Source organism: Lissotriton helveticus, chromosome 7, assembly GCF_964261635.1.
Source record: "Lissotriton helveticus chromosome 7, aLisHel1.1, whole genome shotgun sequence".
NCBI lineage: Eukaryota > Metazoa > Chordata > Amphibia > Caudata > Salamandridae > Lissotriton > Lissotriton helveticus.
Window position 1 is genome coordinate 1,565,803,479 of NC_136068.1, and position 24,736 is coordinate 1,565,828,214.

The window sequence follows — 24,736 nt, forward strand, 5'->3', positions numbered from 1 at the left end:
ACTTTAACAATTGTTTGAGGCATATTCATCAAATTCCAATGCATTTCGGTGCCTCTTGCACCTTCATCAGGGACAATCTGGAAAGTACAAATAAAACATTCTTAATAACGAGTCCTCTAGTAGATCCCAATGCGATTACATCATAATTGTTTACGCGCGCTCCCTATGCGTTGTTTAATAGCTGTTTCTTACTCACACTCTTCCGCACTTAAACATTGCCCGTTTACTAAAGCGGGATAAGATTTTAGCATGAAACATGTTCCTGTCATTAGTCACAATTACCCTTAGTAAGCTTAAGTTGTTAACAGCTCGATATTCTATATTACTCTGCCCATCAGCTTACTAAGTGTTGTTAAGCATGCTCTGCCTGTTCTGTTGTTACCTTGCGGGTTTCGCTCGCGTGGCGTCCTCTCTCCTCGCTGCCTTCAATGGGTGTGAGTTATGGAACTACCATGGTACGGGAGTTTTATGCTTGCCGTGTCGGAGGACGAACTGAAAAAAATATTAGAGGATATTAATAACCAACTAACAAAACACACTCAAGAAGTAAACGAACGGAAGTTGAGAAAATACAGGAGGGACACTCTTGATTATAAATTGCAAGAAGTGTACACTTGAGCGGAAGTTTATGCCAAGAGACGCCAAACCAAAAGTTATACGTCACAAACAGATTCATCATCCACGGATAGTAAGAGACAAGCTACACATGAAGGACGTGCCCAAAAGCCTCAGGTGGCAACAGAAATAGCTGGCCCTTCAACATCAGGGCCTTTTTTAGAAGAAGGCCCCACAGAAACGGAAGACCCCGGAGGGGATGCAGGAAAAACCAAAGAAAACGGACGACCAGTCACGAGGAATACGGCGTCCAAGAAAGACAAGAAAAAGACACACTAACCGACACCAAAAATTTGGTTAGCAATATCTCAGATGAAAGGTTAAACAAAGCCCAAATTGAGACACTTCAAAAAGGACTATCATATGTACCTACCGCAAATAGGAAATAATTGGAACTAGACGTAAGTCTGTTCAAATTAACTCGGAAAATGAGATTGCGACACTTCTTCGATAATGTGGTTACTGAACATCAACCAAAATCGGAGGATGAGTTAAGAGGTCTAAAATCAAGCATCACATATATGCCGCCAATCAGTCATAAAACTATAGATTTATATGAGGATCTATGTAAACAAGACATTAACAAAATCAACACCAATCAGAAAAGTAAAAGGAAAAACATGACCAACAAGGAATATGGAATAATAGGAGCCATAGCTAGGAATGACAAAATAACTTACCAAAAAGCAGAAAAAGTAGGGGCATTGGTGATTTTAAACACATCATATTATGAAACAGCGGTCAAAGAACACATCGAAGACGACCAGTTATATATGGAAATTGACTTCAATCCTACTCAAGACATAAGCAAAACTTTACAAACCATTCTGCAAAATGCAGTTGACAAAGGCACCATTACAGAGAAGACCAGAAGATATCTCACACCAGACAGCCAGAGGAGCCCAAGCCTACACATGGTACCAAAGGTACACAAGGATCTGCTCAAACCACTGTGTCGCCCAATCGTGTCCACAAGAATGAGCATTCATGAACCAGTGGGAAAATTCCTAGATAAGTACATGCAACCGCTCGTAGTGAAATCATCATCATACATTAGAGACTCAACAGATTTTTTAATCAAACTACAAAAACTAAACATCAATGAAACAATCGTTATGGCAACAATTGACGTAAGGGCTTTATATACGTCAATACCTCATAGAGAAGGTCTGGAAGCTGTTGAGCACGCTCTATTGAACAGTACGTACACTCAGGACTTACAAATTTTCTTAATGGAACTCATTGGAATTTACTCTCATGAACAGCTACTTTACACACAACAACAGATGGTTCATTCAACGCAGTGGAACGCCCATGGGCAATTGCGCCGCTCCGGCGTACGCTAACCTCTATATGACATCATTTGAGGAACAACACATCTATCAAAATCCACAATGGGCAGAACAACTACTTATGTACGTGAGATTTATTGATGATATTTTCATAATATGGAAAGGAAGCACGGAATCATTGGAAAATGAACTGGAAATATTGAACAGAATAAATGACTGAATTAGCTTCACCTGGCAAGTTAATAGCAGCACCATCCAATTCCTAGACGTGAAGATTACCAGAGAGGGAAATCAATTCCGTACGAATTTATATTGAAAACTCACGGATAGGAACAATCTCCTAAAATACGAGAGCCACCATCCACAAACTCTCAAAACACACCTACCCTATTCCCAGTTCCTCAGGGTTAGGAGAGTGGTCTCTGAGACACAGGAATGTCAAGAACAAATTAAACAGATGGAACGCAGATTTCTGGATAGAGGATATCCAGAAGCTATAATCAAAACAGCCTCGGCAAGAGCCCAGGAGAAATCCAGAGAAGAACTTCTCACTACTAAAAGAAGGCCAGCGGAACAAAGAATCACATGCGTGAGCAAATTCTCTAATGTTAGCTCTAAATGTACCTCCATAATCAAGAAACATTGGCAGATGCTAAAGCTGGAATCAGACTTCAAAGGAGTATTCGATCAAGAACCCCTATTTGCCTATACTAGAGGCCGAAACATGGGAGAAATGCTCAAAAAGACCATAGATAGCCTACCTATGAATTCATTCAAAGGAACCATCCCATGCATGAATTGCAGTAACTGTCACAACATAATGAGGGGTAACACAATCTTCCATCCCATGAAAGGACACAAAATCATGTTGAAGGTCAACGCCACATGTGATACGAAGAACACAATATATATGTTGAAATGTCCCTGCGGGTCCGTTTACGTTGGTCATACGGAGAGAAAGTTCAAAATCAGACTCACGGAACATAAAAGCAACATAAGAACCTCTTCATTAAAATCGACAGTAGCAACCCATTTTCTAGAACAACGACACCATATTAGCCAATTAAGGGCTTGCATTTTGGAAATGGTTCCAAAGGTTGAAGGATCAGTAAATAAAAAAAACTTGTTGAAGTGAGAAAATTACTGGATTTATCATCGTAACAGCTTGAAACCCAATGGGTTAAATGATCGGACTGAATTTTTATGTTATCTGTAATTTTTTGAATGTACAATAGTATACACCAGTGATTAATTTACTATAACTTTTTCGTGTTGACCTTATTCTGTGTAGTTCATTCAACAGAACATTCCTAGAAAACCCATGATTGCTGGCAGTAGAACGCATACACTAGCGCTCTAGATTAAACTGGCGGTGATAAATAAAGTTAGGTTTATTTGAAAAAAAAGCGTAGGCCACGTGACCCATGCGCATAACACGCCAAGCATAAAACCCCCGTACCATGGTAGTTCCGTAACTCACACCCATTGAAGGCAGCGAGGAGAGAGGACGCCACGCGAGCGAAACCCGCAAGGTAACAACAGAACAGGCAGAGCATGCTTAACAACACTTAGTAAGCCGACGGGCGGAGTAATATAGAATATCGAGCTGTTAACAACTTAAGCTTACTAAGGGTAATTGTGACTAACGACAGGAACATGTTTCATGCTAAAATCTTATCCCGCTTTAGTAAATGGGCAATGTTTAAGTGCGGAAGAGTGTGAGTAGGAAACAGCTATTAAACAACGCATAGGGAGCGCACGTAAACAATTATGATGTAATCGCATTGGGATCTACTAGAGGACTCGTTATTAAGAATGTTTTATTTGTACTTTCCAGATTGTCCCTGATGAAGGTGCAAGAGGCACCGAAATGCATTGGAATTTGATGAATATGCCTCAAACAATTGTTAAAGTTTGGATTATGTGATTCACAACATGTCTAGATGGAATAAAAAAGACATTTGAAACAACGATACAAGCACTATATCATAAACTTTTTTGTTGAATTTGGTTCAACCTAAACACCAGTGCCGAGGGTGAGAGGCTTATGGAGTAATAAGTCTGCTACTCTTTGGACAAAGCAGAATGAAACACATCAACTGCAAAACAACATAAAAAAACACATATTGCGATAATACAGAACAAGAACCCAGCATCACAAAAAGCAACAGTGCACATCTTTGCAACAACAAAATGCCACACAACAAACGTGCACTAACTTTCTTGTCATACATTAGCACCTCCAGAATCTTATCTTGAATCTGTGTTTGGAGAAAGAATTGTCATAACTTACTAATATGGACATAAAACAGTGCCGATCAAAAATGTTCTGTATTCAGGCTCAAGAAGAAACTTTTGATGGTCTATTCTTTTAAAGATTGAAAAAATAAAGACGTCACATTTCACTCAACTGTATAAGGTCATGGAAAAGAGGGTAACCACACGAGAGATATCTCAAAGCTGGCCTTTATCTTCCCGGTAACTAAAGAATGAAACAGGTTGAAAATCATCTTAAAGCACAAACCATCCACGCTTGCAAAACCGTGTTACATTTTCTGAGCCCCAAAGCGTCATCCAAGAGAACTCTGATGGTGCAACCAGCATCCCAGAAGATAAGAATTGACCAATCAACTGTGGCGTAGAGAGGAAATGTCTAGATAGTCTATTAGAGGGAGCATGCAGACCAAGGTTCTAATCCTGGTATCGATACTTCATCCAATAATTTTGTAAGTCTATGAAAGGCACCTTATCTCCCCGTGCAGTCACATCGAAAGGACATGTATAAACTGGTCACTGCATGCTGTTTTGTCAAGTATCGACTTTGTTGTATATTCTCACCCTCTGTCCTTCAAATTCTGGTTGCTGAAAGACAGCCTTAAGCAGACCATTACAATATGAATGTCTACATGCAGAAGCACAGCTTAAGGATGCATCTGTTATAATTAATAGCTTCTCTGCAAGGTGCTTTGATGATCCCAGGAGCTAGTTCAGCGCTAGAAACAAAGCATAGAAAATGTGATGAATCTGATGAAAGCTGTAAAGAGAAAAGGCAAGACTGACTGGAAACTAAAATCCAGAGATATGAGGAAAAGATAATAGAGTTTAGCACCAAATATTAGAGGAAATGAGCAGAGTGAGATATGTTTTCATAGAAACTCTGAAAACAAGAGGAGGAGACATCCAAGGGGTGGTATTAGGAGTAGGAAGTCATTTTTAGGCTTGAAAAAAAATAGTAAGCATGTTATAAGGTCTTCATAAGAATTGTGCATATTTCTTTCAACAGAAAAAGCGAAAGATGACATCCAGAAGAGGTAAGATGTATTTAAATGGCTGATTTGTTTGTTTGTTTTCTTCTTACTCAATGTATTGTCCATCTCAGAGGTTAATAAGTAAACAAGTTGAATGTGCCCTAACCTGCCCTCCAAATCTTAGATAATCAACTCTGCCACGCAAATAGCACATTGAAGCCCATGAAAAGGCTCGTTCTGCTCATCCTGGTGGTAATGGTCGTCTGTTTCTCGTCCATGTTTATTTACTTTTTGGAAATGGGTGATGAACTCTAATTTCAAAACAAAAGTCGTGATCTTCTGACAATATTAACAGTTGAGCCTTAAGTGTTATCGCAGGTGCCTGATCCACTTTACAAAGAAAACAACATGTCACTCTTCAGCCCCTCTTCGGTTTTATTATTATTTCCTAGGGTCAATTATGGTGATAGAGGTCACAATATGTATGTTACATAAACGTATATTGCCCAATAGTATAAAAGTGACCTTTCATTGCTAGATTCTGGAACAGGCCCCGCCCTCTTTTCACAGAACAATGTGGCCTTAATGTGGCATTTTTGGGTATGTTATGATTGGAATAACCTATGGGCCAACAGGACAGCCAAGATCCTACATTGATACATAAAAGCAGTAGAGATTGTTAAGGGTTGCTCGAGGATGAAGGGCCAGCAAGCCCGAGATCCAGAGAGCCATTCCACTGATTCCCAGTGTCCCAAAGTGTCAATTATATAGTATATTTCTGATTCTACAAATGTACCATTAACATCCGCAAATTAAACATGCGTTCTCTGTTCCAAACCAGGGCCGGACTGGGAACCATAACCGGCCCTGGCAAAGTGCTCCGCCGGCCCCCCTACCCACTCGGGGGGGTTGGAGGTGCCGCCGAGCTCTTTGCTGGGGCCGGTTTTCAGCCGATTTTGGTACAGGGCCGATTTTGCAGCCATGCTGCAAAAACTGCCCTGTAACAAAAATGGCCCCCAGGGGCCCAAAACTGGCCCCCACCCATGCGGCACACCAGGGGATTGCCCAGTGCCTGCTGTGGCCAGTCCGGCCCTGCTCCAAACCAATGCTCCCCCATCCTCTTCTTCACTCTGATCTCTGATAAGAGGCAATGGAGCATATTTACAAGCCCCTAATGCCACCGGAGCATCACTTTTTCTGATGCTGCGGTGGCGTTGTGCCATTCCCCATATTTACAAGGTGCCGCTTAGCCGCTTAACTTGGCTTAATGCCACCTTGTAAATATGCCCCCTTCTGCTGCAGTCTGCTGCGGCAAAAGGGTGGGCAATGGGTGTTGCTGTGGGCGTTCCACCGCAACACCCATTGTTTTTTGACGTTGCCCAAGATTTACAAGACTGGGGCAGCACCAAAAACTAAGGCCAGGTAGTACCAGGTCCTAGGATGGTGATAAGAGAAGAAATTATTAATTTCCCCTCATTTTTGGCTCTTTGTAGGTGTGCTGCAGAATAGAAAGAGCAAATCGCCATTATTCATTGTTTATGTGCAGGAAGGTGTCCCATCAAGCTGAATACATGCCACAGTTCTAAGACCATAAAAAGTTGTTTGTAGTAAGAATAACTGAATTCCTGAAGAATACACTCAAACACATATAACACACTATGTAATACTAATAACTGCATTCCACCAGCCATTTCACAGAAATGTTTTATTTATATTCCATATTTGTAGAGCACAACAAGTAATGGAACACTTTACTATGAATGCTAAGCATAAATCAAAAGTCACAAAAGGGATACGAACAGTGTAAGCTTTGTGTATGGCTCAGACCAACAAGAAGCGATTTTACACATTCACAGGGAGGCACAAGTGACCTAATTTTCTCGTTAGATTGTATAACTAAATAACTGAAAGAGACTCGTATGTCAAAAGTTATTGATAAAAATATCAAAGTTTCATACTGCATTTAGAAGTACAGAATAGAGGCGATGTTGTGATTAAAGAGACTCCTAATAATAATGATTATTGTCAGATATAGGTTTCTGATAACAAGCTCATCCTGTATAAGACACCGAGCATGACATTAACTGTTGGAAGTATATTGGGGTAATGTTGCTCTTGACAGAATAGAGTTTGACTTTATTGTATATCCTAATCTTCAGGGAATGGGTACTACGTCACACACCTTCCGTATTATGTATTACGAGTGCCATTGGATATGATGCACTTGTGATACCCGTGATGGAGTAACCCATATTCCAAACGCTAAAACAGGGCCTTTGTGTGCATCCGCCAAAGGTTAATGACTGCATTTTGAATAATTTACGCTCATGAATTTGAGGAATGGAGACAAAGCACTATATGTGTTCTGGTAATTTTTCAGTATGGCTTGTAGAACACAATAGAATTTGTATGTGTTAGAACTGGGATTTCTGGTTGGCTAAGGCTTATGCCAAAGCCAGGCAGAAACCACCATTCTAGTCAGGGCAAGGGAGTCACACGCAAAGATAACCCCTGCTCACCCCCTTGGTATCTTGGCACGAGCAGACAGGCTTATCCCGGAGGCAATGTGTAAAGCATTGGCGCACGTACACAACAGCAACAACATCCCAGGCACACCACAAAAGGAACTCCACACAAGGTTATATAAAAATAACTTTTGTATTATCAAAAACAAATCAGATAGTTTCACACAATATACATTGTGCCAACTGGCACGGGCAATATTCACACAGGATTATTTACATAGGACAGTGCCACGTCGGCCACTGTCAGGAACAAGCACTTGTTAGAACTAGTACTTAGAACAGTTGTAGCACAAACTGACAATTGTAGAACCCCACCAGCAACCACTGGTAAAGGTAGGTACACACTACGCAATACTAATAACCATAGGCCTAGATCACGCAGGGACACAAACTCACTAGTACAACATACTGGGCAAAGCAAACTTCTAAGCATGAGCACCTTTAGAAGTATAACACAAGCATAAAGGAATTGCACATTACGCATAATTCACATTAGGCCTAACTAGTATAAATACAGTAGGCAATCTCCTCACTAGGCTATTCACATTAGACCCTACCCCCTCAGAATAACTCACATTTAGGGGCATAACTCACAGAGTGAAAACATCTCAATAGCATAAACCTACATAGGTAAAACAACCTCATAATCATAAACCAAAGTTTTAGAGGTATCAGATACAGGGTGCGCCAAACATACTATAAACAATACATTTCCTAGCACCACATCACTCTAGCCCATAAATCCCATTAGGCAATTATCATCACAAACTTAGTGGAAAATCACATTGCGCAAAAATCACATTAGGGCCTTGCGCCCTATCCACATACCAGCCCCACTGGCCAACTGGCCATCTCAAGAAGGGGCTCAAATGCCCTGTGTCCAGAATGTCAGGGCGCGCTGCCAACGCAGCGCCAGTCAGGGGTGCGCCACCGGCGCAAGCCTAAACGTTGCAGCTGCCCGACTACTTGCTGGGCAGCTGTGAACAATCACAAGGGCCTAAACGCTGCAGCTGGCACTAAGTGCTGCGCATCTGTGAAAGGCCAAGGTAGGGGGCGAAGGGAGTGTGACTCACTCCTGGATTCACAAAGAACAGGTCCCCTGAAAGAAAAGAACCTAAACGGCGCAGCTGCCCACTAATTGCTGGGCAGCTGGGAATCAAGAACTGCGACAGGGGCTCTCACTAGCCCCTCAGGACAAAGACTGCGCCAAACTGAGCCATCCGGCTCCGGAAATACACATTGCGCACTTTTGGAGCCCTCTAGGCTCTGGGAGAACCTGTGCACCACGTTGGCGCCCTTTGGCTCTGAAATAAAGAAACATGCCCCAAGCTCTGGAAATAAAACATGCCACTAGGAGCACTCCAGCTCCTAAACAAATTGTGCGCCCATCATAGACAGAGCACTGGCCCCCAGACACTGGTGTCTTAAATAACTGTGCCCCCAGGGAGCCACTCAGGCTCTAAAACAAATATGCGCAGGCTCGAGCCACACGGGGCTCTGTAAATAAAGTTGTCCCCAAACGTTGGAGCCACTCCTGGGCTCTAAAGATAATTAATGCCCCCAATGGTGGAGCGCCAGGGCTCCTGAACTGAACATGCCCACAACTGGACGACCACAGGACCCTCTGGCCCAGGAAACAATTCTCGCCACGTTGGAGCGGCCCACTGAGCACACGGGGCCGCTCTGACTCCATCTCCCCCTGGCACCACTACCACGGAGAGGCCCACACTTACCGGGCTCTCCAGGCTCAGGGAGCAGTCTCCGCTCGGCGGGGCAGCAGCATTGTGCTGCCGTTTTTTTTCTTTGCCCGTGGTGGGGGTAGCCTCGCGCCCCCTCCGCCTCTGCTCACCATAGCTGCTGGGCTCTCCCCGGCTCCCGGGAGCCCCGCAATGGCCGCCTCGCTGGACTTCCTCCTTCTCTCTCTGGTGCCGGCGGCGGGCGCGAGAATTTCCTCGCAAAACCGGAAGTCCCGCCCGCCGTCCGGCAAAACATCTCCTGACTTCCTGTTTTGCCGGCGTCCTCAATCCCGGAGCAGCAGCGGTGATTTAAACAGCGGAAAATGAGGGGTGGGCACCCTTGTGATAAAAAGAAAACATAGAAGCGGCGTGGGCACCCGTAGTAAAAAATAACAATGAAGACGCAGGGTGGGCTCCTGCGCACTCGGAGCACAAAAGGGCAGGAGCGCTTCCCTTCGAGGGAAAACGACAGCGCTCTGCCCAAAAAGAAAGCGCTCATATTGTGCTGGGGACACGGACAGCCCCAAAAGTCCCCAGAGATGACCCCTACATCAAGAAGGGTCCCAGCAACTCAGAACAAAGCTCCTGGGGCAAGGAAGAATCTCCCAACCATCCTCAGGCCAGGCAGAAGGGACCACAAGATTTCCCCCAGCAATCCAGGGTCTGGGCAGGGCCCAGAGAGGCAAGCCTTCCCCTGGGCCCCAGCAGCAGCACGCACCTGGTAGATTCAAGTAGGAACCCAAGAACATTTTCATGGGGTCACAGCCCCCTTTTTATACAGCAAAATCCTTTGTCTAGCAGGGTGCAGGCAATGGGAGAACCAGCTACAACTGGTTATGGGAAACTCCTGAGCACTTTGTTTTGCTCTGCCCTTCTCTCCCTTTCACTGGCCAGGCTAGGGACATCAGACGCACCACAGGGGGTGGAGCCAGCATTGTGGAGGGAAGGCCAGCCCTATTCAGGTCCCAGGTGCAACTCCTCCCTGCCATCAACATGCATATCTCTCCATTCATCACCGGGGCAGACCCATCCTGCCTCCTGGAGCCAGGCACACCAGCCAGCTCCAGCCAATCACATGCCAGCACATTCACTGCACAGACACACCAACTTCTAGAAGTGGCACTTCCACACTAGACACATGAACGCCGCACACATCATCGCGCAGCATTCAATCTCACGAGTTCGCACATACCAAACTCGACCCTGCACACCCCCACACATCAGGAACTAACATGGTCCCACATATTCCTCATGCATTCCTATGGGAGGGCAGGTCACTCTCACCATACATACACAGAGAGCGCACGCACTTTACACTGGACCACAGTGAAAAATTGCGCAGAGACCTAAAATCACCAACACCAGATTACAGAAATAGGCTAGGAAAAAGCAAAAAGTTTTGGGGTGAACCTGCCAAAAGTGCCAGGTCCAACAGTATAAAATGAAATATTTTATGTATTTTAAAAATATAAAATACAAACTTTAGTTTATTGTTAATCTTTTTTTTATTGTTAGTATTTGTATATCGTTTGTTTGTAAACGTGATGTAAATGATTATATGAATAGAAACTGACATCATGTTTACATTTTTGAGTATTGAATGCTAGGGAAGTTGTGAGATTGCTATGAGTTTTTCAGACCTTAGATATTCTTGATGTAAGTCTCGTCTACCTGCATTTCAGGAATTTGCCCTTGAATGAAGAGAAGAAGACCGATTCATTGGAGCCAATGTGTAAGAATAATTTTTACAAATACTCGACACTGGGGGAAAGAATCTCTGAACTTATAAGGGTTGTTTATTACGTAAAAAGTGTATATATATGTTTGTGTATAAATATATATATATATATATGTATATATATATATATATATTATATATATATATATATGTGTACATATATATATATATCTCCACAACCAGCTCCAGCATGCTAATTCAGACAGCCAGATACCCACACTGCAATGCCAGTTTTCAAGTAAGGTTGGTTATTCAAGTGCTATAACGCGTTCCTGCAGCGTCGCTTGTATATATGTAACTGGAAAAAAGGACTTTTCAACAAGGTATTAGGATGTCTGTCATCCTGACTGCAAATGCATATGATCTTAAGATCAATCCCTTAAATTTGATCTGAGTTATACATTTAAGAGTGCTAAAAAAATGTAAAGCAGGAGAAAAGTTCATCTATGCCTGCAGCCACATCTACGTAGACCATAGATCAACAGAAAAGTCACCTAACCTGTGATCACTTGTGGGCTATAATGGATAACTAAGGGATGATAGGCCCATTGTATATAGTGCAGGTCAAGAACCAGGATGGGGAAGCTGCAAACTGAATGGTTTGTAAACTGTCCCTGCATTTTGAGACTGTTGTACATATTCAGTTGCACTGCAAAATTAATATTCACAGCATGTTGTAAAACCTTAACCCTTGTGAATATTAATGAGAAGTGAAGCAAACTGCTAACCCCTGCAAATGCCTGAAAATTCTAGTATAGATGCAAGCAAAGTAAAGATTTAGGAGAAAAAGCTCCTTGAAAATGTAAACTTGCAGTAAGTCGTCACTGTTCGCAGGTTGGCTGGGACCTAGATGCAATCCTTCCGCTGAGCACGGTTGCAGGCTGCATCTGCCAAAGTCTTATCGAAGCTGGATAGCCACTGTACGAGGTCCTGCTAAAGCCATTGGTTGTGGCAGAAAAGAACGGAGCAGGAGAAATTCAGATTTTGCATTTGGATAATATTTTTGGGGCCTTTGCCCAGTCACGATCTCCACCTTCAAACATAGTCTTTATGGAGCACTAAATATTCTAGTGGGGCAAGCCCGAAGGTGTATCCGACAAAGTCACATTGAAATTGGACTCCTTTCCCCAAGGTCTCGCTGAAGCTCCGTAGGTCTTTGAAGTCCAAAACGATACTAAGTCAAAACTTTTCAGAGTTTGTTTAAGAAGTCCAGCCGGACACATCAAAGGGCCCAAGGGCCTCAGGGACAGCAATGAGGGGTCAGACTGTACTCCAGCAGAGGCCACCAGTTGGATACAGTTCAGGTCTAGTTGTAAATGGTCAACTAGTCTTTGCAGAAAAAGCCCTGTCACAGCTTGTATAGCCGCACAGGAAGTCAGCCAACTGACTCTTGGAGTCCACATCTATGTTCTGTGTACAAGTAGGAGTAGGTCCATCGTCAGGTCCCCTCACAGGTCTCAAATAGCAGGTGCAGTTCTTCTTTTGTTCTCCCTCTGGTCCAGAAAGTGTTCTGAGGGGCTGGTGCTGAGGTTCACATTCATACAGTTCCGCAACCAGTGTTTGAGGAAGGCTCCTAGACACCCCTCAACCAATGAGAAAAATATTTAAAGTGGCAAATCTAGCTACATTTTAGCACATACTGTTTGCTTACTCCAAACGGGCCCAAATGCATTATTCCAGGAGGGATCCTAAATGGCAGACCTCTCTACCATTTATTTATTTATTTATTTATTTGTTTAAGAAGCTTATAAAGCGCGCAGCTAGGTAGGGAACAGCCAGGTCTTGAGTTTACAGCGGAACACTAGCTCCGACTCAGCGAACCTAAGATCCAGGGGGAGGCTGTTCCAAAACTTGGCAACAGCTACTCCAAACGTTCTGCCCCCGCTCCTGGCAAGGCAAAATCTGGGTACCACCAGGAGACGTAGGCTGTTTGATCTCAACGCTCTAACAGATACGGATAATTTGAGTCTTTTGCTCAAATAGACCGGGCCTGATCCGTTAAGAGCACGGAAGGCAAGGATCAAAACTTTAAACTGGATGCAGCGGGAGATGGGAAGCCAATGCAATTCTTTCCGATAAGCTGCTACAGAGTGGCGGAAAGGGATATTTCCAATTAGTCTTGCGGCAGCGTTTTGTACAACTTGTAGCCTTTCAATGAGGTAGAGAGGGGCACCAGCATAAAGACTGTTGGCATAATCTAGATGCGACGTGATCAGGGCATGGACAATAGTTTTACGGGAGTCCAAAGGGAGGTAAGGAAAAATCTTCCTGATCATGCGTAGTTTGCTGAAGAAGGCAGATGTAACCTTGTTTATCTGGGCCTTACAAGACATTGTATTATCAAATTGGAAGCCAAGGTTACGAGCTGACTGGACTGGGATCGGGGGGGGGGATTCAGAACAGTAGGCCACCACAGAGTAGCGGGCGGAGCAGTTTTTTGGTTACAAAAACAAAACCTCAGTTTTGTCAGTGTTCAAAACCAGATGGTTAGAGGCCATCCAAGAGCAGATGTTGGCAAGGCAGTTACGGAAGTTGGTAAAATGGGTGTCAGAGTGATCGCTAAAAGAAAACACAAGCTGTGTATCATCAGCGTAAGAGATCACCCTGACACCCCACGACTCAACCACCCTGGCAAGCGGTCCCAGGTAGGCATTGAACAAAAGAGGGCTCAAGGCCGAACCCTGGGGCACTCCACACAAGAGTGGTTTAGCCTCTGATTCAAAGGGCCGAAGAAATACCCTCTGCGTCCGCCCTGTAAGAAATGATCTGATCCAGGTCAGTACCGTGCCGCCAATTCCCAACTGCTGCAAGCGGTCCAGTAGTATATCGTGGGACACCGTATCGAAAGCGGCGGACAGGTCGAGGAGGACCAACATGGCCTCCTCGCCCCTGTCCACACACTCACGAATAGTCTCCGATACCTCTAGCAGGGCAGTCTCCGTGCTGTAGCCGGTTCTAAATCCCGACTGGGAGTCATGCAGCAGCTGGTTAGCTTCTAGGTAATCGGCCAGTTGCCTCTGAACCACCTTTTCCAGAATCTTAGCTGGTTTGGGAAGAAGGGAAATCGGGCGGTAATTACAAAATTGTGAGGGATCTGCATCAGATTTTTTCAGAATAGGAACCAGCATAGCCTGTTTCCAAGCTGAGGGGAATTGACCCAAGCTTAGCGAAGAGTTCCAAATGGAAAGAAGAGGGCAGGTTAAAACCGGAGCAAGGTTACCCATTACCTTAGCGGGGACTGGATCCAATGGTGACCCTGACCTAACTTGAACAAGTAGTTTAGAGGCAGTCTCAAGAGTAAGCTCCTCAAAGGAATTAAATGAACATTGCTGGGAGTCAAACTCAGTGGTCAGAGGAGGGGAGAGAACTGGTTCAAATTAGGAAGATAACTTAATGATTTTATCCTGAAACAAATCAGAAAGCCTGTTGCAGAGGGCCTGGCTGGGAGAGCTCTGGGCCTTCAGGGCGGGTAGATTAACAAAATCCTTCACTATCTTGAAGAGGGTTTTGGTAGAATTCTCAGCCTTCTTAATTAACTGTGAGAAGTAAGCTCTCATCGTGGAACGTTTTAACTTTTGAAATTTATTCAGGGCAGACTTATATATTGTTTTAGCCTCAGGATCATAGGTCATTTACGTTCCAACTGTTTACATCGACTCTTTTCCTCCCGCAAAGTGGGAGAAAACCAAGGAGCAGAGGGCCGAGATCTAGCGGAAGTAATAGGGTTTAAAGGGGAGATGACATCAAGTGCAGCAGAAAGAGCAGAATTATATCTAGCTATTTCCTCATTGAGGTCTATAGCAGAATCAAACTGATAGGAGAAACAGGGATCAATGGCGTCGCAAGTGACTTTATGCCATTTTCGTGCATTCTCTCCATTCAGATTAGAAGGGGGGGGGAGGGGAGGGATGGAAATTTCAAAAGGGAGGAGAAAGTGGTCCGACCAGGTAAGGGGCAGTGCAGGAAAAGAGGTAACACGTGGGTGGTTAGTAAATATAAGGTCAAGAGTATGGACTGCAGTGTGTGTCGGGCCCTTAACTAATTGGGACAAAGTTAGTCCTTGCAAGGTTTCAATTAAACGAGCCGCTTGCGTGCAGGATGAGTCATCAACATGTAAGTTGAAATCTCCTAGCACCGTAAAATAAGCGTGTCTTAGGGAGAGGTCAGCTATTGTGTGTAACAGGGTGGTAAGTGAGGAAGAAGAAGCAGTAGGGGGATTATATACCAGGATACCAGCTAGAATATTAGTGGCGGAATCCAGGATTGTGAAGTACAACGCTTCAATAAGTCCTAAATTAGTACGTTTCTTAATGGTCAGGTTCAGATGCGATTTTAAGATAATAGCAAGACCCCCTCCAGTTTTGTCGTTATCACGATTGATACCCACCAATCGATAGCCGGAGGGAGTGGCCAAGTGTATATCGGGTTACCATGGCAGTAGAGCAGGGGCCCACCCTAGAAAAAAGATCATTCCTCTCCTCCTATGGTACACGTGGGGTTGTTTATATCTTGAAGGAGATGTGGCCTGGTAGTTTGAGCTGGACTGTTGTGATTTGGAGCAAGATCAAGTATACATTCCATCACTTTGTTATTTGTTGAACTCAAATAAATAGGGCAGTGGTTGACTTCTTGTCTCAAAGAAACTTCTCCATGCCATATAATTGGTACGGTTATAGAATATTGTCATTTTCCACTTGCAAAATCCTTTGCAGTTTGATTCAGTCATTTTAGACCTCTCCTTCCTTTCTGTAGACGTAACAGTGAAAGAAAATCATAAGACTATGTAAACAAGCTTTGCAATTCTATTGTAGATATGGTGCACATTGCTTGATCCAGAGCTCAGGATTTCTGTCCAACCCTTATCAATAAGGCTAGATTTGGAGGATTGTGAAGTTTCTAGACATATACCAATCATCCTCGTTTTATTGTGGTCTCAAGTTATGTTCAAGAAAGTTGTTGAAAAACCTTCAGGTATTCTAAGGGCCAGCTTCCTTCAGCATCTTTCAAGAAAGCTAAGCTTTGTTACTGCAGTGTAACCGGCCTAAATCACAACCCTACACCAGGTATTTCCACCCCCTTCATGAACGTTCTTAGTTGTTGAAAGGTATTGCAAATTGTGATAGGCAAACAACAAATAAACAGCAGAGTCCCTAGGGAAAAGGCAAACATTTTAAGATGGTGCAGTTACAAGTAGTACTGGATTTGTTCCTTATACCACCCTCACAAACGTTTCCTTGAAGAGACACAAAGATAATGTGGACATGGGTCACCCTGGGTTTGACCATGACTCCCCCAATCTAGTCACCCAAGCTGGATTGTATCTGTCTAGATATCTTGGGAACAATTAAGTTATCAATGGAATGAGAAGCACACTGCAAGTGGAAGGCAGCAGCCCTACTTGGTCTAGATACATTGACTACCGGAGACAAAGCCCGGCATCTTCCTCACGGATCAAAGGCCAAAGACATCGGCCTGTTAGTACATGGGGAGATAGATCAAATGAAGTCACTACAGGGCCATACATGGGTGAATGTGAACCCACGAACTGAAACCAAAACTCACGAAGGTCAGCTTCTGACAAATACATGCCACAGGACCAGACTACTTTGAATCCAGTAGCCTGTGTCACACACTAGAGCGAGACACCCAATAACAATAAGAACTCCCTGCTACCAAAAAGTACAATGGTCCCCAAGAAAAATAAATCACTTGAGAGGGCACTGCACACGGGTGAAAATCAGGCATGTCTAATCTGATCAACCGAAGAAAATGTATCGAACTAGGCGGAGGCAGGTGGCATGTTTGGGGTTTGTTAGGCAATGCATGTGTACTGCGATTCGAACTTCTTGATTTATGCTGTGCCACCACTCCCACCTGCCCTGCCAGTTCAGATATATGGCCAAACCAAAGAATGTGCCAGTGTAGTCCTGTACCAGGAGAATGTATTTAAAAAGTACTTTCTGAAGGTATTTAAATATTTTCTATGTGAAGACTCGTTTTAAAAAGGAGTGACCAGAACGCTCTTCTCACAGCCCGGTGTGTTTTTGTGTTATCTTATTTTCAGATGCAATTGTTACCAAAGTGAACACATCAAATAATACTGTGAGTATAACTATGCTGTGAGGGATGTATCTGCCTCTCTGATAGGATGTAGAAGGGAAAACGTACATAAGAGTGGGCCGGTAGAGGCTACAGTTTTTCTTAAGGAAAAAGGGTCTGGAAGAATGGGCACAAGGGACTGCGAGACGTCTAACAGCCCTGGAAAATACACAAGTAAAAGGGCCTGCATTTTCTTGTTCCTGTACTATGGGAAGGGGGAAGGAAGACTCGGAAGGACAATGAAAGTTTGTAACAAGCATTGGAAAAAACAATAGGTCTAGATTTCTTATGTGTATTTTATTGCTAGTAGCGCTTGTGCGGGGAGTTAAATGGTTGCTTGTGTGTGCCCATGGTGCTGATTGTTTTCAATGTGAAATGCTATTAATTATCTCCATTTCTCCTTCGACAGTTTAGCATCGGATGTGTAGTCTTATTTATGAACCTAGTTTAAAGATTCTAATTGAGTCCTAGGTTGTGTGGAAGTTGGATTTATTGAGTTAAAACAATGTGTGGAAGTCGGATTGAGGGAGTTAAAAGGAAGGTGTGTCACTGGTGTTTACATTTTTGTATCCTGACAGACAATAAGGCCAGTGAACTTTGCTGCCAATAAAGCGTACGGCCTCTTGTATACTTTAGTATACATTTCTGTGGGCTAAAGCCATTCCCCGGCTTCTCATTGGTTGGTTTCAGTGCCCTTTAAAAAACCTTGCTTGTTAGTGGCCAGTCCTGCCTCTTTGTCCCTCCTTTTTATTTATTTATTTATTTAGAGTTTTCTATAGCGTAAACCAAACCCAAGGTAGGGTATCAGAGCGCTTTACATAGTGAGCAGGGTATGAATAGCACATGGCAGACAAAGTAACAACATAACATAACAGAAATCGGGGGATTCCTCCAAGGAGCAGGGACTTAGTACAATATCATTACGCTTTGTTCTGTTGATCTGCTTGTGGGAGGAACTATTTTATTATGTTTTCAACCTCATGTTGCACTGTGGGTGCTCAGACCCGTAGCTGCTTACATTTGATTGCAGCATTCATCCCGGCTAGTTCCTGCCATGTGGCTGACATTCTTTTGTTTTCTCTCTGAAGGCAGCTCACAGGCTGGCTTGCTTAGAGTTTGCTAGTAAACTGTGGAGTTACTGGGGCAGGTTATATTCTCCTCTGGATCCTCAGCAATACTTTTCATGTGGGAGCACATTTATTTTTGTTATGTGCAGCTTACCGAGGCAGTTCTGCTTTCTGCGTGTGTACTTCGTTCTGCTCTTCTGGAAAATGACACACAGTGTTGCACGCACTTCTTCAGAAGCATTATCTTGTTGTAACTTCCTTCTCTGTTTTGGAGTTCCTCTCAAGGGGAGGGAGTGAACTTGTTTAATATGCCCACAGCACCATTATCAAGTGCTGTGAAATAGGGATTTTCGCATGCCATTCCAGGACCTGCATGCTGCCAGCTTCTTAAAGAAGGTTAAGAAGAGGTCCAAGTAAAAAGTACATCCAGGATTACAATGACGACACCCAGCAGCGAGTAACACTAGGACTCTTAATTGTATGCCATCTCGTGGGTGGAGTTAGGGTACTTCAGACAAAAGCTGCTCATATAGGCAAGATATATTTACTTGCATGTTGCCGTCCATATTTAACATGCCCAATGAGTTTGTGTGATGCATTAAACATTCAGTAAAAAAACTTTGACGATGTGTTTTAAAAAGCAACTCCTTTGCTTCTCATTGGAAGACCGTTTCTTGAGACCCTGTGCTAGCTGGTGTGTGCTACACAAAGTCTATGATGGTGACCTAGTATTCTAGGTTTGCTTACATGTTTACATCCCTCCATTTTTCCTTTTGCCTTCTCTCCCTTGTGTACCAGCAATCTCCTCCTCCACATCCCTTTCCCCATCTGCATTCGCCGCCTTGCCCATATCTGATCTCTTATGTCACCTCATCTACCTTCATTAGTGCTGTAAAAAGTACTTAACACCAGTATAGTTCAAATGAAGATTTATTAGATGAACATCACCAACAGACGTCTTCAAACTCTTCCAACTCCCACAGGCTCCAAAGCTCCTCTGACCACATGGAATCATGAAGAGCAGGAATGTAGGGAGAATAGAACACAAGCATGTCAAAGTACAAGCCTATTAAAACATGTCATGCACATTACAACACATCCCCTATACTAAAAGAAATAAAAAGAAAAGAACAAATCATGGAGCAAAGAAAAGCATACCCTTAAGAGTATAACACATCAGAAAGGTAAGTAACTTGACACAAGAATTAAACATAGTCTCTGAAACGTACAGGAGCACGATGAGTTCTCTATGGAAACCTCCTTGAAAGAACTACACCACGACCAGATGAGGAAGAAGCAGATGTAGTACAATCAAGATCAGAAGTAGATGGAGAAACCACATCAGAAAACTTAACCAGCCTGGACATGCTCCATTTACAGCCATTCTGCATAGTAACAACATTCTTGTAAATATCAGTGATCATGAAAGGACCAATGAATTCAGAGACACCTTTCTTGGAAAATCTTTTTTTTTTTACAAGAACCCATTCTCCCACACTCCACAATTTAACTTTGGTAGAATTCTTCACATCATAACGTTCCTTATATTTTTGTTGATAACGATGAATTCTATCCTCCACATTCCCCTTATCCAAAGAGGGAGAAGATTGAGGGGGAAGCCAAGCAGGATTCAATTTAGAACAAGCTTGCCTTCCACGTAACATAAAAAATGGAGAAGATTTTGAAACATAATTAACAGTGGTACGATGGGCCCACCAAGTATTTCTCAATTCTTCTCTAAGAGGAATCTTCATATCAATAGCTCTCTGAACACACCCTTTAACAACACGATTCATACGCTCCGCAAGACCATTGGCTTGAGGTGCATAGAGTGCAGTTTTAAGATGCGCTATACCATGGTCTTTCAAAAAGGTCTCCATGTCAGTGGAGACAAATTGCACACCATTGTCAGTTATGATGCACTTAGGAATCCCCTCAGACACAAATTCATCCCGCAAAAAATCAATCACCACTTTAGTAGTAACTGAGCCCACACACTTGGTAGACACCCACTTGGATGTATAATCTACAAGAAGAATTACAAATCTTTCAGATGATAGTAACAAATCAAATGGACCCATAATATCCAAACCTAATTTGGACCAAGGTTGATCAGGAATACAAACTGGTGACAAAGGGGCCTTATTCACTACCTTAGACTTGTCATTGATTGAACACTGATAACAGTCCTTAACCACACACTCAACCTCACCATCCATTTTGGGCCACCAATATCTCTCTCGTAACCGTGCTTTGGTAAGACTTCTACCCATGTGTCCATCATGGGCAAGATTGATCAACTGTGATCTCATTAAACTAGGAGGAATTAACCTCTCATTAAGACATCATCAACAATAGTAAGTTCATCTCGTACAGACCAAAATGGCAAAAGGTCATTACTAATACCTCTACTATCATTAGGCCAACCATTAATCACCAAATCCTTCACCAAGGGAAAAATCTGATCACCAGATTGAGCACAAACTCAATCCTCCATAGAAATAGCACTTTCACACACCCAAGACACATTGACACAACCCAACTCCAGATGTTCACTTTGATCTTGTAGAGGCAACAGCGAAAGACAATCTGCAGCCTTATTTAAAGACCCAGGGAAATATTGCACAATGAAATGAAATTCCTCCAGCCCCTCACTCCAACGTTTAAGTCTCGGGGTTAACCTTTCACTCTCCATACACGAAAACACTTGTACCAACGGTTTGTGATCAGATTTTACGACAAAAGGAATACCCCATAGATAAAACTTGAAATGCTTGACTGCCCAAACAATGGCAAGAGCCTCTCTTTCAATACAAGAATATTGTCCTTCAGCTTTCTTCAAAGCTCTAGAGGCAAACGCTACAACTCTTGGCTCACCATTGTCATACTGAGAGAGAACTGCTCCCAAACCTGAGAGACTAGCATCAGTAGTTAAGAAGGTCTTTTTTTTAGTATCAAAATGGCCTAAACTAGGTAACTGACTGATCGACCTCTTAACAACCAAAAACGCATCATTACAACCAGCATTCCACTCAAAATGAACCCCTTTTTTTAAAAGATTCCTAATAGGCTCAACAACAGACTCAACATTTTTAATGAATTTTGCGTAAAATTCCGCCAGACCAAGGAAAGATCTAACTTGATCCTTGTCACACAGAGTGGGAGCCTCAACAATACTCTTAGCCAATTCCAATTTAGGCTGTATTCCTTCCCCAGAAATCACATGGCCAAGGTAAGTTACCGAGGTCACACCAATTTTACATTTAGCCTTGTTTACAGTCAAACCCTTATCAGCCAATCTACTCAAGACTGTTCTCAATACACTGTCATGCTCATTATCGTCCCTGCCAAAAACAAGAATATCATCTTGAAAAAAAATGACATTAGAAACATCACCCACCACCAGTTTCATAATCCTTTGAAAACATGCCGCCGTGGATGCCAACCCGAACGGCATTCTCACAAAACGAAACGCTCCAAGAGGTGTAACAAAGGAGGTAAGATGTTTAGAATCATGATGAAGCGGCACCTGGTGGTAAGCTGAGGACAAATCAAGCACCGAAAAGATTTTGACCCCAGACAACATAGTGATGGATTCAGGAATATTCTGGAGTGGTTGGCGATCCACCCATATGCATTTGTTTAACCCCCTAAGGTCCACACACATGCGGATGCTCTTTCCCCCATCCTTAGGGGCCAAAAACCACTGGGGCCAACCACTCTGACGACTCAATTTCTTCAATGACATTCAAATCGATAAGTCTGGTAAGTTCTTGTTTAAGTGGAGCTAACATCATGTTGGGAACTTTTCTGACTTTATATACACAGGCAATGGCATTCCTTTTGAGAATAATACGATGCTCAAAACCTTTCAATAAACCCAAATTGTGAGAAAAAACATGAGGAAAATCGGCAAAAAACGTATTTGATGAGGAGATTTGATCAATTAGCTTAACCTGATCAGAGGGTTTGAGAGCATTAGGATGGAGAATAATCCCCAAATCCCTCTGGTGTCTCCACCCTAAAAGGTTGTCACCCCTGTAAGCAACATACATTTTACCAACAGTCTCTCGACCTTTGAAGTGAATTCTCATGACCGTATAACCTGATACATCAATACGGGAACCATTATAACTGACAGGATTAATATCAGGTTTGATCAATTCAACTTTAGGAAAGGTCTTATTCCAATTTTCATTACCAATTAAAGTGAAAGGCGAACCCGAGTCAGCTAGAACTACAAAAGTTTCGCCCCCAATTATCACATTGCATTCAGGCATGGTAATGGGATCAGCATCAATGATGCCATCACTAGTGACACTAGAAATTACTAGTCTAGGACTGTCTTGTATAGATTCAACACTTTCAATGGAAAGTATCTTACCCGTGGATTTGCAAACTCTGGTATAGTGTCCCTTTATACCACACTTAAGGCAGGTTGCAGATTTGGCATAACAATTTGGAAAAGAAGAAGAATGATTTGAACTACCACAGCGATAACATTTGATCTTACTGCGATCAAAAGGAATTTTAACCTTTGGGTGTTGAATAACCATACAAATACTATCTTCTGAAGCAATTGGTTGAATACCCCCCTGAAGACCAGAAGAACTGGATCCCATCCTCGTCGCCAGTGTTGTAAAAAGTACTTAACACCAGTATAGTTCAAATGAAGATTTATTAGATGAACATCACCAACAGACGTCTTCAAACTCTTCCAACTCCCACAGGCACCAAAGCTCCTCTGACCACATGGAATCATGAAGAGCAGGAATGTAGGGAGAATAGAACACAAGCATGTCATAGTACAAGCCTATTAAAACATGTCATGCACATTACAACAGTGCTACACAGAGTCTATGATGGTGACCTAGTATTCTAGGTTTGCTTACATGTTTACATCTCTCCATTTGTCCTTTTGCCTTCTCTCCCTTGTGTACCAGCAATCTCCTCCTCCACATCCCTTTCCCCATCTGCATTCCCCGCCTTGCCCATATCTGATCTCTTATGTCATCTCATCTCCCTTAATTTCTAAACCCCTCTCTTTCCTGATCACGTAGGAATGTGGAGTAGACCTACGAAGTGCAGTCTTTGTTTGCCTACAACAAGGATTGGCATACCTGTTTAGAGCACCCTTGCAAATTGGCATGCAGCCTTTTTATTTTTCCTCTGTCAAAACAACGTTTGCTTTTAGTTATAAATACCGGACAAACGCAGAGAATAAAATGCCTTTCTGCGCTAGGAACAAAAGTGACAGACTGTTTTTACACTCTTACATTTCAATGTTCCCTCTCCGGCGTAAAATTTCCAAACCCAGTTTTAAAAACAGCACTTTAGGCCCATATGAAAGTGCAAGATCGAGGTAACTTTGCTGTGCTGTGCTGTTCATCAGCGCAGCACTACCTCATCACCAGAGCATCAGGGTAACACCACCTTAGCACTCACTGCAGCACCACCTCAGCATCTGCTCAGCACCACTTCAGCACCAGTCAGCTTCTCTCAGCACTACTTCAGCACAACTGCAGCACCACCTGAGCATCACTAGACAGCACCTCAGCACCACCTCAGGCCTTTCAGGCGATGATCCATCCCTACCAGCCCAAAAGAGCTTAGAGATCAGAAAGTATACACCTGAAGACAGTTCCAAAAATTAAACAAATGAGAAGTGGAGGTCGCCTTTTGTCATGTAACATGGCCAAAACTTGGAATCACATCCCCCTACACATTTGTTCACAAGTAAATCACATGAACAAGCAGATAAACACCTTCCTTTTACCCTGATATGTCTTGAATCAGGTATCTGCGTAACCTTCAGCGCTGGCATGCCTTCGGGTAACGAGACGCTCTACAAGTGCTACCTCATTCATTCACCTCAACAGCAGTGCATCAGTTCAACACCTCCTCAGCACCACCTCATCATTAGAAGAGCACTACTTCAGCTCCAGCACAGCATCTCCTGAGCATCCCGCAACACTACCACAGCACCACGTGAGCATCAGCACAGCACCATCTCAGCACAGCACCACCTCGTATCAGTGCATCACTAACTCAACACTAATGCAGCCCCATCACAGCATCAGCACATCCCCACCTCATTATCATTGCAGCATCACCTCAGCACCAGTGCAGCACCAACAAAGCTTCACTCACCATTACCTGAGCACGGGCATAGCACCACCTAAGCACCACAAAAGCATCACTCAGCACCACCTTAGTATCACTCAATACCACATCCCCATAAGCACCCCACCACCTCAGTATCACTAAGCACCCCCTCAGCACCACTGCACTACAAAATTCTGTTACACTTAATACAATTTAATTACTATCCACATAATTCTACAGCACACCATGCCACATATTTCCACTATACAACTACACACCACACAATTCCATGCCACACATTTACACAAAAA

General features: G+C 43.2%; 1 protein-coding gene across 1 annotated transcript in view; it reads left to right on the forward strand.

The window, feature by feature from the left end:
- LOC144769580 (leukocyte immunoglobulin-like receptor subfamily B member 5) overlaps positions 1-24,736 on the forward strand; it is a 368,889-nt gene that overhangs the window by 305,310 nt on the left and 38,843 nt on the right. Inside the window, exons 6-8 of the mRNA XM_078653740.1 lie at positions 5,191-5,218; positions 11,099-11,148; positions 17,219-17,256. Coding sequence (XP_078509866.1) covers positions 5,191-5,218; positions 11,099-11,148; positions 17,219-17,256 — 116 coding nt within the window. The remainder of the gene's footprint in view (positions 1-5,190; positions 5,219-11,098; positions 11,149-17,218; positions 17,257-24,736) is intronic.